The sequence below is a fragment of the Pectinophora gossypiella genome, chromosome 3 (genome assembly GCF_024362695.1).
Source record: "Pectinophora gossypiella chromosome 3, ilPecGoss1.1, whole genome shotgun sequence".
NCBI classification, from domain to species: Eukaryota; Metazoa; Arthropoda; class Insecta; order Lepidoptera; family Gelechiidae; genus Pectinophora; species Pectinophora gossypiella.
In genome coordinates this window covers 1,565,081-1,584,091 of record NC_065406.1, presented here as the reverse complement: position 1 = coordinate 1,584,091, position 19,011 = coordinate 1,565,081, and the positions used below count along the sequence as shown (strand labels likewise).

General features: G+C 43.3%; 1 protein-coding gene across 2 annotated transcripts; it reads right to left on the bottom strand.

The window, feature by feature from the left end:
- Positions 1-287: 287 nt before the first annotated feature.
- LOC126382205 (histone-lysine N-methyltransferase EHMT1) lies at positions 288-18,671 on the bottom strand. 2 transcript variants are annotated; one of them, XM_050031974.1, is made up of 19 exons: positions 17,547-18,671; positions 16,978-17,226; positions 16,188-16,247; positions 15,331-15,429; positions 14,726-14,847; positions 13,679-13,881; positions 12,554-12,765; positions 11,885-12,093; positions 10,734-10,892; positions 9,574-9,848; positions 8,741-8,904; positions 7,593-7,754; positions 5,915-5,978; positions 4,512-4,642; positions 2,918-3,062; positions 1,626-1,784; positions 1,103-1,339; positions 657-841; positions 288-564 (listed from the first exon to the last, which is right to left on the bottom strand). In XM_050031974.1, the coding sequence occupies exons 1-19, from the start codon at positions 18,311-18,313 to the stop codon at positions 453-455; spliced, it is 3,714 nt and encodes a 1,237-aa protein (XP_049887931.1). In that variant the 5' UTR covers positions 18,314-18,671; the 3' UTR covers positions 288-452. The 2 variants fall into 2 exon arrangements, with proteins under 2 accessions (XP_049887931.1, XP_049887933.1); XM_050031976.1 differs by having other exon boundaries at positions 17,038-17,226; positions 17,547-18,670.
- Positions 18,672-19,011: the final 340 nt, after the last annotated feature.

Genomic DNA, 19,011 nt, shown 5'->3' with positions numbered 1-19,011 from the left:
CTGTAAAATGTTGAATAATCCAATATAATTTTATTTGTGACAGACATTTTTTTCTTCGATCAATATAGCCATGAAACGAAGGTTACATTAGAGAGGTTCCTTTACCGGTAAAGCTGAATCGATAAAAATACCGATTTCTCATTCTAATCTAGGCTCAAATCAGAATATTGTCAGAATACTATACATATCGCAGAAGCAGAATTTATATTCTCTATCTTGCCTTTGGAAAAAGAAAATTATTTCTTATTTTTTAATTATTTTTAAAGTAAGAAAATAAAATAACCTCCCAATTGTCATAAAATTTTAATAGGTATATTGTAGAGATTACGAATTACATTTCACTTGTCATTATTATTTTACAATAGATACATAATATTAAAATGGCGTATGATTAAATAGTAAATGATTGATTATAATTAATTAAAATGAAGGATAAAATGTTATGTATCACATTATGACGCTTCAGTCTCGTCCGTTTTGGCGGGATACCGGCAGTCTAGCGTCCCACACTCACACCGCATCCACTTCGATTTCACAGACCAGAACTTGTCTCCGTAGTCAAACCTGTTAAAAAAAGAAAAATTCATTACTTTATCGGTTTTTTGGCAGAAATCCATGTCGGATGGATTGTGGTGTTAAAGTTTATGTTAACTTACGTGAGTTCCTCGCCGGCCGCGATGTCTCTAGCCGCGAACAGCGTGACGATGGGCAGGCGCAGGTCCCTAGTGTGTGTGAACACGCGCACGGGCGCCAGGTTGGGCCGGCAGCTATGGTTCATAAACCGCGCCGCGCCGCCGTACATCGCCGCGTCCACGCACAATTGGGTCTTGTCCGAGCATTGCTGTGGGGTAGAAACGTTACAGTCAACTCAACGTCAAAATGCATTGAGATTATATAAAAATAAATATAAAAAGGAAGCATGGGCAATTCTCCTAATCAAACGTGCACAAAGTGCGTGTGTCAGGATCGTAATAAGTGAAATTTTGTGCTCCTCCTAACCCAACGGGAAATAAGCGTGCTCTTATATGTATAAACTTCACTGTACCACGTTCTCGGCATCACCTGGACTGTGGTCCAGCAGTTTATCAGTACGTATGCTAACCTCGAGCAAGTCGGGCTTGACGTCGAGCGCGAACATGTACTGGTCGGCGGGCCTCGTGTCGGCGGCGCCGACGGCCAGCAGCTCCCCCACGTAGGCGGCCACGGGCGCCCCGCGCGCCACGCCGCCCGCCGCGCGCACGCCCCAGCCGCGCGCGCCGCCCACACGGAACACCACCGCCCGGGTGAACACCGAGCCTTGCGCAGTGAGGCGGGTTATCACGCTGTTTGAGCATTTTTTCTGCAACAAATAAGTGACTATTAAAGTGTTGAAGGTACCATATGCGGGTTGGCAAGTCCTTTCACTGTGATAGCAAATCAAAGATAAGAAAGAAGAAAAGCACCTTTTAAAGCTAATTATATAAGGTATTCGTCATGGGACTGTAAGTTGTATTCTGGACACTTGAGGCTATGCTATGGATATACTCTCAACATGGTACAGGATATACTCACAGCATGGTACAGGATATACTCACAGCATGGTACAGGATATACTCACAGCATGGTACAGTATATTTTATACTTACTGCATGGCAGCTGCATGTCTGGTTGCACTCGAACAGCATGGGCGGGTCGTGGTAGGGGAAGCTCTGGATCAGCCGGCCGCGGGCCCACCACTTCTTAACACTCAGCACGCTGCACGAACAGGATGAGAGCCCGCACTCCTCATCGTCGCATGAACAGCCCTGGAAGAAAATAAATACATGGAGTCACAATCAGAATGAGAGAAAAGGCCAAATGTTAAATGCTGACCAACTGCAAGCTGTACCATTTTTTTGCAAATAAATGAATTACGAATTATGAAAGATTATGTTCTGCTTATGCAATAAACCGCTTTGTCCTATACAAAGCTAATAGTACTTGACAACCTAGTCAAATTAGATACTTTTTACGAAACTTCAAAACGAAAGTTTTCTTTGAAATTTGTATGGAAATACTGTCCTGTGACATCACCAATAAAATCGGTCAAATAAATTCATAAATATAATTCGAAAATAAGTCGAAAAGTAAAATGAGATTGTTTTTTGATCATCTTAGACTGGCTTTTGTTTCTAGATGAGCATTTTATAATTTATCTTTGACATGGGGACATATCACAAAAATCACTTTGTTATCCCTACTTTGGTTAGAACATTACAGGCTGATCACTTAAATATCCGAAAGTAAAATGACCTGTGCTTCAGAACTTTATTACTTACTGATATAAGTACGTAGTCGTTATACGAGGCATGTTAGGGGGCTTTGGCGGCTCGATAATAACCCTGACACCAGGGTTGATGAGGTTGGTAATCCACCTAACAACCCACACGATAAGGAGGCGAGAATTGAGTAGTTACCTAGGTGAAAGATAAATTATAAAATTCTGATTACTAAATAAAGACAGATCTAAAGGTGACTAACAACGTTTTATTTTTTTATTTAACTTACTTATGAATAAAGAAAAATGTATTAATAAGTGTGACATTTTGTCACTTTTTCTATGACGTTACAGTGTGCTTTTTCATACAAATTCCATAGTAATTTCGTGTTTTGACGTTTAATATTTCAAATATTTTTCCTCTCATTTCAAATATTTTTCTTCTCAGACGACGCCCTCAGGCCTGTTGTCTTAAACGTTGTACCGGGTGAGAGCCTTCAGCGCTCCCTTTTTGACCGGCCAAGTAGTTAATGCCATCTGCGGCAAATCTACAATAAATCACTGGATGTTTAATAAAATTAACTGATTTGACTATTTACTTGGAAACTACCCTATTCTTGTTGTCACAGTCCGGGCACCTCACAACAAACACGATAACAAAAAGTTAGTTTGAATACTGACCTGCAGGCTCTGTATGGTATGGTCGACTTGTATATGTTCCGGCAGCACGTGTCTCGTGACATATGTGAAGTTATCCGGTAGAGGGGCGTCGTCCACCTCGTTGATGCACGGTATCGGGTAGGCCTCGCGGCCTTTTGATATGTCACTGTTGAATAAAACATACGGTCACGAGCATTAATATGTATACACTTCGGTACCATGTCACATTAACTTTTTTGACAAATTGAACTGTAAGACTCACTAAATGTCAAGTATGTTAGTGCGACAGAGTCCTAAAGTGGGTACATTATATTGCTCATGACTGTACAACGTATCGGGCTGGTTATCTGGCTATCTTCTTGTTTGTAGTTGCATCGTTCAGAAACGATGATTCCGCCAACGCAACGTCAAGGTTCAAGAGAAAATACTTAACATTAAAATATAATTTTGTAGTCCAATGGTAAAGATTGAACCTCGAAAATAACACAACATAGAGCAACACAATTTGTTAGTATAAGATAAGACAGGCAGTCGCTTCTGTACAAAACCGGACCTGTCAATTCCTCAGGTTAGGTTAGCGGACCATGTGAAAAATGGGATAATACTAGAGAGATGATGATGATGAATAAAACATACAGGGTGTTAGTGACATCGTAACGAAAACTTTGAGGGATGATTCAGATCGTGATTCAAGGTTGATATCAAATGGAATTTTCCGTCGCAAAGGTACGGAAATTAAAAAATAAATAAAAAAAACACTAAAAATTTTAATTCATGAATTTCGCAACGGAAAATTCCACTTGATATCAACTCAGAATTATGGTCTGAATCAACCCCCTTCAGTATTCGTTACGGTGTCATTAACACCCATACCTAGTTGTATGGCTACCTGTATGTACTTGTACGGGGTGTAAGTGACACCGTAACGAATACTGAGGGGATGATTCAGTTTATTATCCTAAGTTAATTTCAAGTGGAATTTTCCAACGTATTTTTGAAACGTATAAAATTGGAAATCATTAAAAAAACTATCATGAATTTTGCGTCTACATACCTCATTCTGTCATTCTAACCAGAGCCGGTACCGATTTAGTGTCAAAAGTACTGAAATCATTCGTTCAATCGGCTTGCCGAACTTCATGTGACGTCACGAATCGGGGATCGCCATCTTGGATGCTTATGCGGTACGACAAAATCAAATCGATGTTCGATTTGCTACAATCTGCATCGGCTTCCTCTTAGCCGGTAGGACCCAGGTAGGTTTACAGGGCGTAAGTAAATGAAATGATTTTAAAAAAAATATTATATTGTTACCTTAGAGGAGCTCAGTGGCGCAGCGGTAAACGCGCACGGTCTGCGATTGTTGAAGTTAAGCAACTTTCGCAAAGGCCGGTCATAGGATGGGCGACCACAAAAAAAAAGTTTACATCTCGAGCTCCTCCGTGCTTCGGAAGGCACGTTAAGTCGTTGGTCCCGGCTGCATTAGCAGTCGTTAATAACCACCAATCCGCACTGGGCCCGCGTGGTGGTTAATGCCCGATCTCCCTATCCATCCATAGGGAAGGCCCGTGCCCCAGCAGTAGGGACGTTAATGGGCTGATGATGATATTGTTACCTAGAGAGCAGCTTATGTGACACTTTGTCCCCGAGCGCGGCCGTCATCTGCATGTGCAGCGACACGGTGGCGCGGCACTGGCCGGAGCACACGTCCACTGGCAACTCCCCCGCTGAGTTCTCTACGTCCGTCTGAAAAAAAAAAAAAACAAAAAATCCTCAATAATAAATATGCAAGTCCCACGCGGACCGGGGATTGTCTCTGGGTGCACTCCTTGGATTATAAGGGGCCTCCACGTGTTGACTACGGCCCCACACACGCCTTCCAAAAGTCCAGGACTCCATAGGCCCGAGATATGGAAACGATATACAAATACAGGGTGTTAGTGACATCGTAACGAATACTGAGGGGGATGATTCAGACCATGATTCTGAGTTGATATTAAGTAGAATTTTCTCAAGCAAAATTCATGTTTTTTTTTTGTTATTTTTTTATTACTGTCTATTCTATACTTTTGCGATGGAAAATTCCACTTGATATTAACTCAGAATAATGAGCTGAATCATCCCCCTCAGTAATTGTTACGTTGTTACTTACACCCTATACAAGTACAAGTAGATAGGGTGTTAGTGACATTGTAACGAATACTGAGGGGGATGATTCAGGCCATGATTCCGATTTTATATCAAGTGGAATTTTCCGTCACAAAATTCTTGTATTTTTTTTTTATTATTTTCAACTCTCCACTTTTGCGATGGAAATTCCACTTGATATTAACTCAGAATTATCCCTCGCAGTATTTTTACGATGTCACTTACACCCTGTATTAAAAATAAGTTTATTTTCGGACAAACGACACACATATACATTTACTAACACAATTTGACAACATTTAGCAACATAATCTAAAAAGAAGATCAAAGATCGGAGAACACTGCTTCAGTCCGCTATGAGCACTTGCATCGGAAACACGCGTATATCGGTGGTGCACACTATACCCCGTGGTTAACAACCTTTTTTGTTTGAAAATATAAATTAAAAGAAATTATGCAGTGCGCTTCTTGTAAGGTAGCCTTTAATGATGGTGTGCAGTGTAGTGCGTGTAAGAGGCACCTCGATTTTGGCTGTGCTCAAATTACGGAGGCAGGTTACCGCAAACTAGGATCGGATAGAAGATCCCAGTGGAAATGTCCCCAGTGCAAAATTACGTCCCCGGCACCATCACCATCGCTGGGACCGCCACTGACACCTACGCCGACCACTAGCACCGCTTCTTCCTCCTTAGATACGATACTGATGGAAATCCGAGGTCTTAAAGAGCAACTCGCTGGACTCCCTTCACTAATTGATGAGATAAAAAATATTAAACGCGAGTTGATATGCACTCCCACGCACACAAAGATCTCTCTTTTATAACACGCCACGAAAAAGCTAGTTATATATATTAACGTGGCGTCACCTACCTTAGCTCCTCTCGCCAGTAGAATAACGACGCACGCGTAGTGGCCCTGCCGAGCGGCCACGTGCCTGTAAACAAAAAGATATGAATAAAAGGACGTATTATGTAAGTACATTTATTTATCTAATTCAATTTATTTTAATAATAATAAAAATAAAAACTTTATTTCGGACATTTGTACATCCATATTGGTTAGTAAGGGACTTATACTATGTTAGTAAGCACATATTAAATGAACTCGACACAAAGCCTAGTGTGAGACATGGATGTCAATCCAATGCCTCACAATGGGACAGTCAATTCTGTCCGCGACCACGTTTGAGACTGTTGGAGCTAGTCCGGACCCGGTGCAGTGAAGAGGCAGTTTTTTTTCTAATGATCTCGGCAGCCCCAACAGCATCCTAAACGCGTTATTATACTGTACGCGTAAGGCAATTTTGCACCGTCCGTCTGTCCTGCTTTTACAGAAATTTCTACCTTAGCAATAAGTCCGCCTTATGTACTAATATAATTGTTTGTCTGTAATGTTTTCTTATTTTTTCCTTTAAGTAAACAGGATCAGAGTACAATAAAGAACAATTTGAAACAAAACAGGCAGTGTCCTTACTATAGTTTTTACAACGGAAACATTCCCACTTTGGTAACGTTCCCGGGAACTGCATATCACCGGTTGTGAGTTGAATGATCGAACCTTGCTTACTACATACTGCATACAAGCTTACTACATATTTACTTAAGCATAATTACATACTACATACTTACTTACTACATACTTGCTTACTTCATACTTCTTACTACATACTTGCTTACTTTATACTTCTTACTACATACTTGCTTACTTCATACTTCTTACTACATACTTGCTTACTTTATACTTCTTACTACATACTTGCTTACTTTATACTTCTTACTACATATTTACTTACTTTATACTTACTACATACTTGCTTACTTCATACTTCTTACTACATACTTGCTTACTTCATACTTCTTACTACATACTTGCTTACTTTATACTTCTTACTACATACTTGCTTACTTCATACTTCTTACTACATACTTGCTTACTTCATACTTCTTACTACATACTTGCTTACTTTATACTTCTTACTACATACTTGCTTACTTCATACTTCTTACTACATACTTGCTTACTTCATACTTCTTACTACATACTTGCTTACTTTATACTTCTTACTACATACTTGCTTACTTTATACTTCTTACTACATATTTACTTACTTTATACTTACTACATACTTACTTACTATATATTTCCCTACTACTTATTTTACTTATATTAAGTACCTGTGTGTCTGCGTCTGTGGTGTCCGGGACCAATAATTGTTTCTTTCTTACTACATAGTTGGTCAGCCAGAGGAGCTCGGTGGCGCAGCGGTTCGTCGGTTAACAACTTTCCCAAAGGCCGGTCATAGGATGGGTGACCACAAAAAAAAAAGTTTTCATCTCGAGCTCCTCCGTGCTTCGGAAGGCACGTTAAGCCGTTGGTCCCGGCTGCATTAGCAGTCGTTAATAACCATCAATCCGCACTGGGCCCGCGTGATGGTTTAAGGCCCGATATCCCTATCCATCCATAGGGAAGGCCCGTGCCCCAGCAGTGGGGACGTTAATGGGCTGATGATGATGATGATGTTGGCCAGGCCGGAGGGCGGCATACGTACAGCGGCGTGTCGGTGTGCGCGTTGAGCGCGTGCAGCGCGGCGGGCGCGGCGTCCAGCAGCAGCTGCAGCGAGCGCGCGGCGCCGGCCAGCGCGCACCAGTGCAGCACGCTGTTGCCCTCGCTGTCGCACGCCGCCGCGTCCGCGCCGTTGGCCAGCAGCAACCTAGCGCCGGTACCACACAATTTAGTCGCCTCATAGCCTTATAGACAAAACTATACCTTTTAAAAAACCTAAACCTATACCTTTTTATAATTTATTTTTATTTTCGTGCAATAATTTTATTTTATTTTATTGCATACTTTACAGCTAACATAATTTATATCATTACATAGCTTAAATTCTTGTTGGCCAATTAGAAAGTATGAAAAATAAAATTTTACATTATAATAAGAGCGAATACATAAGACTTATACTTAATTAAAAACAGCTGATAAAATGAGATGAAATGGAATAAAAAAAATTAAAAAGAATAAAAAGAAATACAGGAATACACAAAACAAAGTGTAATAAAGTGTATTTGTATTGTATTGTAAATTGTAAAAATCAAATTCTTATTAAACTCTTTATTGACATTATTAAATTTTGGCGGCGAGGGTGTGCTGCCGCCAAAGGATGTTTTCGGGGTACCGAACTGAGCATAGTACCCCGCTAGCCACAAGTTGGTAGTGTGACTAGGGATCGACGATCCAACAGTGTTGTGTTGGAAGTTGTATATGTGCGTCTTGCCGTGTAAACTTCGATACCGCGTTTCACGACCGCTTGAAGACTGCATTATTGAATGTGGCGCCATCTGTTGCATGTGAGCGGAACTAGGTGGCCAACTAGTTGGGTCCGCTACAAAATCAATGACAATAAGACACAAAAATAGGTACAAAAGGTGGACTTATGTCTAAAAGAGATGTCACTTACACCCCATACAATTACGTACAGGTAGCCATACAAACGAATACTGAGGGGGATGATTCACACCATGATTCCGAGTTGATATCAAGTGGAATTTCCTGTCGACAAATTCATGAACATTTTAGAATTTCTAATTATTTTCAGTTCCATACTTTTGCGACGGAAAATTTCACTTGTTCAACTCATCATCCGTCAAAGTTTTCGTTCCTATGTCACTAACACCCAGTATATAGAGTCGTACCAACCTGACGGTGTCGTGGTGCGAGTTCTCCGCGGCCCACACGAGAGGGGTCCACCCGCCCTGGTCCCGCGGGTCCACCTGCGCTGAGCCACTACTCAGCAGTATACCACACACGGCCGCGCCACCATGCTGCGCCGCCATATGCAGAGCTGTCATACCGTCTGGCCCCTGACCGTACAAACGGAACGGCATAACATACCACACAACGACGCGACGTAAAGAAAACAACCGCCTTATCAATAACAAAATAACAAGCGGCGAGCGTGTCTATAACTATTTGCCAGCCAAGCAAAGTTGAATCCTAAATCTAATCTAGCCTACAAGATCCCACTGCTGGGCAAAGGCCTCCCCTTCCTCTTTCCATTTTTCGCGGTCCCGTGCGTACTCCGGCCAGTCCCTCCGGCAAGCGTCCAAGTCGTCACGCCATCTCTTTCGAGGTCTACCACGACGCTTGTACCCGACGATCCGTGCCCACCGCACAGGGTGCATGCGACAAACATATCCGGCCCAATCCCATTGCTGAATCCAGCCAAGAAAATATACATTTGACTAAGTTATCAAGTAATCTATGGCAGCCAATCACTGGCAGCCAATCACTGGCAGCCAATCAGCTCGCGACACCAAACACTTCAGGACCCCGATACCGACCCCGCCGGCGTGGGCGACGATTTCCCTCATTCAGCGCTTATCGCTATCGACCCACCAGGGTCGATTAATTCTTTCAAATATTTTTCCTCTCAGACGACGCCCTGAGCCGAGGTTCGCGCCCAACTGGGCACCCTCAGGCCTGTTGTCTTAAAAAAAACAAGTAATCTATGGAAAAAAGGGATTTCTTACAGGAATATTGACGTCACAGCCAGCAGCCACCAGGTATCTAATAACTTTCAACAAATCCTCGTCACTAGCTCTGTCCTGCTCGCTCTCATCTCCCTCCTTGTTGTCGTCCTTTTCTACTCCGTCTTCCTTCCCAGTCCTGTCTTCTCTATCGACTGTGGCGTCTTTGTCAACAGTGGCGTCTTCTTTACTCTCGTCTTCTTCCATATCCTCTGTCTCTTTTTCGCCATTGCATTTCGATTTGTTGACACTTTTCGTTTCCGATTTGTCTAGTAATGCTGTAATGAAATCGTTAGCTTTATTTACCGACTTCAAGAAAGGAGGTTCTATCAATCAAACAATAATTCTTTATTACACAAAAACAAAAACTTAGGACTTGTCATCACCATCATTATCCTGTTTTTACAGGGTCCGCTTACCTAACCTGAAGATTTGACAGGTCCGGTTTTTTACAGAAGCGACTGCCTGTCTGAGCTTCCAACCCGCGAAGGGAAAACCAGCCCAATACAGGTTAGGTCATATACCTCCGAAAATGCATTTCTCGGGAATGTGGGTTTCCTCACGATGTTTTAATTCACCGCTGAGCACGTGATTATCATTTATGATCCAAACATGAATTCGAAAACAAATTCGACAATCATTGGTTTAGGCCTGTGCTGGGATTCAAACCTGCGACCTCGAAGTGAGAGGCAAGCGTTCTACCAACTGGGCTACCACAGCTTTCAAACAGGACATGTAACCGGCGTGCGTGTATGTAACGATTGATGTTACTGTTGCAGTTTCTTGTCATTTCTTCTCCTCAGCCATAACACCTTGCGAAATAACGTAGATTCAAAAATGTTACATTGACCTTCAACAAGTTTATCCATGATGATTACGTTGAATAAATGATTCTGATTTCTGGGGAATGTGGAGGGAGCAAGGGAAGTGTGTCAACGAAGCAAGTGGAATTCGATAGTCTGCTTATCCTGGTGGAAATAGGCGTGAGTTTTATGTATGTATGTACAGTCATGAGCAATATAATGTACCCACTTAAGGACTCTGTCGCACTAACATACTTGACATTTAGTGAAACTTACAGTTCAATTTGTCAAAAAAGTTAATGTGACATGGTACCAAAGTGTATAGATATTAATGCTCGTGACCGTGTGCGTGGCGCTTACCGAGCACGGCGGCCATGAGCGGCGTCCTGCCGGCGGCGGGCGCGTCCAGGTCGGCGCCGGCCGCCCGCAGCACGTGCAGCGCGGCCGCGCGCCCGCCGCGGGCCGCCGCCAGCGCGCACGTGCCGCCCGCCAGCGCCGTGTTGAGGCTCGCGCACGACACTGCACGGGCGAAGCTAACGTTATGCATCGCACACAATTGGCTCGTGTACTGGGTTCAAGATAAACTAGGAAATTCTGATTACTAAATAAAGTTTTACCGTGTAAGACGGACAAATTCAAATTCAAAAATATCTTTATTCAGTAGGTAACATAGTTACACTTTGAATCGTCAATTTTTACATAACGAACGTCTCATCCGCCTAAAAAACCTGTATAGCCGGGGAAAAGAAGCTGCAAGAAAAACCTCGGCACAGGGCCCTAGACGTTCTTTAAAAAAATAAAAATAAACATAAAATATTGATATACAATTGAGTAGTTTAGCTGCCTAATATCAGTCTTAGACAGTCAAACAAACAGACAGACACTTTCCCATTTTTGGTATTAAGTAGTGTGAATTCTTCTTCTTTTATCGTGAGGGTTGTGAGGTGGAGTAACCTTATCAACCCTGGTGTCAGGGTTACTATTAAGCTGCCAAAGGCCCCTGACATGGCTCGTGGCTACTTACTGATGTAAGTAAGTAGTTACCGGGACCAACGGCCTAACGTGCCTTCCGAAGCACGGATCATCTTTCGGACAATCAGGTGATCAGCTTGTAATGTCCTAACCAAACTAGGGACCACAAAGTGATTTTTGTGATATGTCCCTACCGGGATTTGAACCCGGGACTGCCGGATCGTGTGCCCAACGCTCATACCACTGGACCACGGAGGTAGTTAGTAATATTTAGTAGTAGTATGTATGACCCTCCAGGGTCGATTAATTCTTTCAAATATTTTTCCTCTCGGACGACGCCATGAGCCGAGGTTCGCGCCCAACTGGGCACCCTCAGGCCTGTTGTCTTAAACGTTGTACCGAGTGAGAGCCTTCAACGCTCCCATTTGTCCGGCCAAGTAGTTAATGCCATCTGCGGCAAATCTACAATAAGTCAAAAAAATAATAAAAAAAATAGTATGCATTGAAGACCGCACACTAACTACAGGTGGTTTACTCACAGATCTTAGGCACTAATTGTTCAATAGGCGCCTTGGCAACTATAGCATCGTAGAGGGCCTGCGCGGCGTCGACGGGGTCATCTTCTATGTCGGGCTTCTCGCAGAGGATCTTCAGGTCGGGCAGAGAGGGCAGCAGGTCAGCCGGGATGATCGGGCCTTGGTCCAGTTTGGACGGGTCCAGGGTCGAGAAGCTCAGGTAAGCTTGAGTGCTGTAAAATAAATAGATGATAGCGCAACATCGAAGTCCAGCCCGCGCCTAAACGCAGGCGGCTCAAACGCTGGGCCTCCCCCAACGGGGTCTTACCCGGTGGGCTAGACCGCGAAGACGGGGCCAACACCTAAGGACCTTTCCGTAGCTACGGGAGGCGTAGAACACCTTAAGGGCCCCAATAGGTTTCCCCACACATACTTGGTGTGTGTGTGAGAGAAGAAAACGTGTGTGTGAGTTGTACCATTCTTGTGTCGAACTCCGTACAGAGAATATCCAATAAAAGTAATTTTTGACAGTGAGCATCGTTTAACTGGCGCTATGCGTCCTCCACAAAGGGATTAGAGTACTCCAATCGTCCTCATTGATATTTTGAAAAAAAAAAAAAAAAAATATCGACTGTCTGGGTTAGTAACACGCTGTTCTTTGTTTATTTGTGTGAGCTTGTTACGAGTGCGTACCACTGCTCCCTCTGGTCGGGCAGGAAGATCCTCTTGTTGCTGCAGTGCATGCGCAGGCGCACGCGGCTGCAGGCGGTGTTGGCGGGCTGCCAGCCGTACGAGCGCACGCCGCAGTGCGGGCAGCCGCGGGCCCCGGCCCCGGCCCCCTCGCTGCAGGGCACGCCGCACTCCACGTGGAACAGGTGCCCAGACGAGCACTGGTAGAATATGCCCTGGGAACAACACATAACATAACCTGATGGTTCCTCAGTGAGAGGCAAGCGTTCTACCAACTGGGCTACCACGGCTTCCAAACTCAGGACAGAAATTGACAGATTATTTTATTCAACTAGGCCCTGCGCAGACGACAGACTATCCGTGACGCACTTTTTAGTCTGTGAAAATATAACCTATGCAATTATAATTATGCAGTAACGCGCCGGACTTTTTGCGCGTCGTGTGCGTTACTGCATATAATTCCATAGGTTATATTTTCACAGACTAAAAAGTGCGTCACGGATAGTCTGTCGTCTGCGCAGGGCCCTACACAAACTTAAGACATGTAACCGGCGTGCGCGTAAGAAACGATTGATGAATGACGAATGTGCCGCTCATGGCCGCTGTGCTCGGTAACCGCCACACATACATACATAAACTCACGCCTATTTCCCACCGGGATTTTATGACGATTCATTTCCCTAGCATTATCCCGTTTCTCCAGGGTCCACTTATCTAAACTGAAGATCTGACAGGTCCGGTTTTTTACAGAAGCGACTGCCTGTTTAACCTTCCGACTCGCAAAGGGAAAACCAACCCATCACATACCTCTGAGTTTAAATACATTTCTCGGGAATGTGGGTTTCTTCACGATGGTTTCCTTCACCGCTTTGACAACGTAACACGGAGGGGGATAATTCAGACAATCATTCTGTGCAAAAATATAGAAGTGATAATGATAATAATAAAAAAACATGAATTTTGCGAGGGAAAATTCCACTTGATAGTGACTCAGAATCATAACCTGAATTCAGTATTCGTTACGATGTCACTAACACCCTGTATAGTGCATATGGGCTACAAAGTGTGGTTCATTCAAACCATGACACCAGAGTTGATGAGGTCAGTTATCGCCTTCACAAGACTCACTTGTGTACAGAACAGTCCGCAGGTGCAACAACACATGTGCTTGCGCAGCTGCTTGGTATGCAGCGTGCAGGCCAACAGGAAGGGTGCGCGGGGCCCAGCGCGTATGAGCGCCGCGTACGACCCGTCAGGCTGCTTGGCCGCGCCATGAGAACAGCCTACCCTCACACCGTCCACCAGCTCGATGGCTTGGCAGAACACCGGCTCTGGTGAATCAACAAAAGAATACGCATTATTTACATACATTTCTCGCCTCGACTCTTTCTCGCCTCGACATACGTCACCCGTCACTCTCTCACGGTACTGCATAGAGAGAGACAGATGATCTCTGTCGCGGCGAGAAAGAGTCGCGTGCTTACGGTGCTAGGCCCGCAGGTGTTTGTTAATAAATGCTTACGGCAAATATTAAAGATCTTCTGGCCTAAAACTATTACAAACACAGAACTATGGAGATTGACTGGGCAGAATACTGTGGAGGCTGACATCCGCACACGCAAATGGGGTGGAGTGACCATGTCCTTAGAAGACCTGTGGAGCATCCGTCCCGACGAGCTCTGACCTGGTGTGCGCGTGGAAAACGCAAAAGGGGGCGACCCAAACAGACCTAGCGACGCTCGGTTGACCGAGAGTTAAAAACGCTCGGCATGTCATGGGAGCAAGCTACAGAGGCTGCAATAGATCGCGAGGAGATCTGTTATTCGAGCCCTACATCCTAACAAGAGATAAAAGGATTAGAAGAAGTAGATGCAACATTACAGAAGAGAAGGGAATGTTAAGAACAGGATAACGAAAGCGGTATATAAAGCGAAGGTCGATGGTAGGGCTGGCAGAGGAAGACCTAGAAGGAACCCGGGACCTCCGGATCGTGAGACCAATGCTCAACCAGTGGACCACGGAAGTCGTTAGTAATATTTAGTAGTAGTTAGTAATAGTATGCATTGAAGACCGCACACTAACTACAGGTGGTTTACTCACAGATCTTAGGCACTAGTTGTTCAACAGGCGCCACGGAAGTCGTTACAATACACAATACATAATGGCTATACTTACCAACAAGCTCTGTGGGCGCGGCGTACACCTTGCTGGGCGCCTCGCAAAAGCAGGTGCCGATGATGGCGGACTCCTCCGGGGGACACGCCGCCTCAGAGCCCTCCTCCCCACCCGCCGGCTCCCTGTCACACAAGTGGTTTATTATCTTGCCCAGTATTTCGCAGTTTCCGAAAGTGAAGTGAGTGAGTGAGTGAAGTGAGTGAGTGAGTGTTGGAGAGTGAAGTGAGTGAGTGAAGCGATTGAGTGAGTGAGCGAGTGAGTGTTGGTGAGTGAAGTGAGTGAGTGAGTGTTAGTGAGTGAGTCAGACGTCAGACACACATGCCCGTGTACTATAACGTCAATGTGTAGTGTCTGTGTAAAACGAGGTTTTTTGTATGAAGTGGCCCTCTGGGTCTTACTTTAGTCCCCAGTCTACTACGAATAGTTACTTCAGTGTTTGGTCGTTTTTAGGTTTAGTCTAAATGGCCTTAAGTCGCTAAGGAGTAAAGGGTGCGCGCGCGGACTATCTATCTCCCTCGCACTAATGCGGTAAGGCGGCACATGGTAAGAATGAGAGTTTTGTATGGAGTGTCTGAGGAGGAGTGGCGGGGGGAACTTTGACTTACTCAATCTCCTCCCCCACGTCATCTTCCGACGGCGTATTGTTCTCCTCTTGAACGACAGTCGAACGGGTCTTCTTTATCTTATGCTGGGGTCTCGAACTCCTGTATAATTCATAAATACATTATAAAGGTTATTCCACTGTATATTATAACAAAACCTTGTACAATTTGAGCCTCGTTTTCACTATGGGACAAATATCCCGCGATACGTCTTGCCAAACACGTCGATATAGATCTTATAAAAATACCTGGGGGGTTAAAATGGCCACATCGAATCAATCCATCTAAGAAAGCAATATTGCAATTTGACATTTGCGCATATAAAAGTAAGTGCGCAATGCAAACAAATGTCAAATATCAATATTGCTTTCTTAGATGAATTCGATGTGGCTATTTTAATCCCCCTGGCCATTATAGTTTGACGTTAAGAAGTATCAGAAGATGGTGTTGCAACACTTCAGAGTTGGTATGTATCTTTTTTGACAAATGTTTTCTTTGTTTGAGATTTTATACTTTGAGCAGACTTATTATGAGCAAAGTAATTGGGTAGTTTCCTAGATTAAAGATAAATTATGAAATTCTGATTACTAAATAAAGACAGATCTAAAGGTGTCAAAAAGCAATTTCCTTTTTCTGTTTAACTTATTTATCATTTTTTTTTAAATGAAGAAGAATGTGATAATTAGTGCGACATTACACGTTTTTCTATGACGTCGCATGTTGGACTGACTTGTTGGAAACTATCCCATTATGAGCGACAAATAAAAATAAAAAATAGTGAAAATCTACTATGTTTCGACGACGAGTATCACGGATCAATTATTCCTTAGTGATTAAAGAATGAAGCTTTAAATACATACTCAAGTATTTCCGAATAGACTGAGTAAGGTCTTCGTTTTCTGGACGATCGTCGCGGAGCGCTATAAAAATAAACAAACGTTTTAATAACACTGGTAAATAGCGAAGTACTCCAATAATATATAGACATAAAGAAAAAATCTAAATGCGTGCAGAGTTACGAAAGCGACACATCCAACAGAACGAAATAAAGATGACGAAAGGAAAGGGATTAGGGGTGGAAACAGAGAGGTTCTTTTGAAAGATACAAACTCACGCCTATTCCCCACTGGGGTAAGCAGAGACTATAGAATGCCTGACACACTTCTCTTGCTCCCTTCACATTCATCAATCGTTTCATACACGTACGCCGGTTTAGAGTAGATCGTACTGAACCTTTTGTAAGGATCTCCAATTTGTCCTTCTAGGTTCCTGCCAGCCCTACCACCGACCTTGGCTTTTATATACTGCTTTTGTAATCCTTCATCTGCTCTGTGTCTAAACCAACTTAACATTCCCTTCTCAATCTTAGTCACTATATCGTCTTTTACACCACATCTCTCTCTTATCACTACTTTCATTCTTATTTTACATTCACTACCGTACTTCAGGGTAGGGACAAGTATTGCATTGTCAACAGCCATCCTGACATCTAAAAGATAGAGAAAGATAGAGGATAATTAGGGCCTCATTATAAATGAGACATTGGAGAAAGGGAGAAAAGAACTAAGAATAAGGAGCAAAAGACTGCAAAATAACGGTCTACAACATTGCAATCTAAAGGAACTGAAAGAATGAACAACTGTTGCTCACCCCACGTCATCACTCATTGTCGGGGAGGTGTCGCTATCATTAACACTATAAGAACGTAACCTTGTGGAGCGTCGTGGCCGGCCCTGACGGCCTCCCTCACATATAAAGTCTTCATCACACCCGTCACTGTCACTGGACTCCCCGTCAGCCTCCAACAACTTGCTAATCACTTCTGTGTCATCGTCAATCTCTTCATCTTCAGCTTCATCGTCAATTTCAATCGCCTCTGATTCTTCTCCTTCAGCTTCACTGTAAGGGCAGAAACATTTTAAGTAATGACTTTTTATCTCTTCTTCTTCTATCGAGTGGATTATGAAGTGAATTACCAACCTCAGCAACCCTGGTGTCAGGGTTATTAGTGAGCCACCAAAAGCCTCCGACATGATTCTATGTACTTACATCACTAAGTAGTAACCGGGACCAACGGCTTAAAGTGCCTTCTGAAGCACGGATCATATTACTTTTAGACAATCAGGTGATCAGCCTGTAATGTCCTAGCCTAACTAGGGATCACAAAGTGATTAGTGACTTTTATTATATTCTTGCCTCTACTTTAAAATATTACTTACCCATCTTCATCTTTTGAATCTTCAGCATCAGGGTTGATAGCTTTCAATCCTAGTTCACACAAGTGTTTCAGCTTCATCACTTGGTTCTGGTTTTCCCCTTCATCCTCATCTCCTGACATCTCCTTGGCCTTACTCCCTTTTTTACCAACTTGTGGAGGTGTTTCTTCCTGAACAGGGTAACGGCTAGCACGAGCAGACCGTCTAGTTCTCACTCCTTCTTCTTGTTTCTCAGTCTGCACTCCTAAACGAGCATTGTTCTGTGACTCCAGACCTATCCTCATCTCCTCATTAGCCAGGGCTTTTGCTGTAGGCTTGATACGACGTGAAGGCCTCGTTGGAGCTGGTGGCTCATTGTAAGACTTCTCTTTTCTAGCTATAGCATTGGCAATGACATTATCAAACTCTTTACTTTGGCGACGCGTGGATCGTTTCACAGTTGTATGTGAGCTATCAGAAGCATCATCATTCTCTGACAGTTGTTGAGTTTTCTCCTTTTTAGGTGATATCAATAGTTCATTATCATCATCAGAGTCCCATTTAGCAGCGCGAGTCCTGTTCGAACGGCGGGGCGATATCTCTTCGTGCTTCTCTTCAGTATGAACTATTTTCATGTTGCTGCTCTTAGCTCCAGGTTTTTCAGAGCGAAATGTTAAAACTATGCGGGGCTTCGGATCTTCCCCGTCGCTCTTCCTATCTGACTTTTTACCTTCTGTGGGCGAGTCACTTTTGTCTACTTTTTTCTTAGACGTTTCTTGGTCGAATTCCATGGCTGAACCTCCGAGGTCCCTTCAACGGGTCAAGGCGAGGGTGTAACGAGCACTATTGTAATGATATTAATACAGAAGGCACTCCTTTTAAATGTATTGAGAGAAAGCACAGAACGTTTTAATTAATTTCTTCATAAACACTTGTTTAATACCACGAACTACACATTTTCGTTTTTATATCATTTTTTATTTATTTATTTATTCACCGTCTAATAGATTGGCAATTGAATAATCTATTCCACTGCCCATTGCAATTCTACGGAATGAATACACAGAAATCACTAGTATATCACGATCACGACATATTCACAAAATAAATAAATAGAATAAGTTCCCTGAGTTCCCAAAACCACAGACCAAGTAGAGATGCTAGTCGCATCAGACGGACGTCTCTCATACAAAACAAAAAAGCCTCAGAATTTAGAGTTTGACACTTGATTTGACATATTATGAAATTATATTGCCATCCGCAAAAATAATTGTGGGGTTGCCATGGTAATGATATGGCACGGCATGGCGGTAGTGATAGCTTTAAAGGGCATCGAACATTTCACTATGGAGGCTGATATAACCTGGTGGCGCCACCTGGTGGACTTTTTAAAACTATGGCGCACGGTGAAACCTGTGCATATCGATAGGGAGCACTTTTCTGCACAAAAAAGCTTTAATGAACCTATGCTCTAAAGCGTCACGTTTTC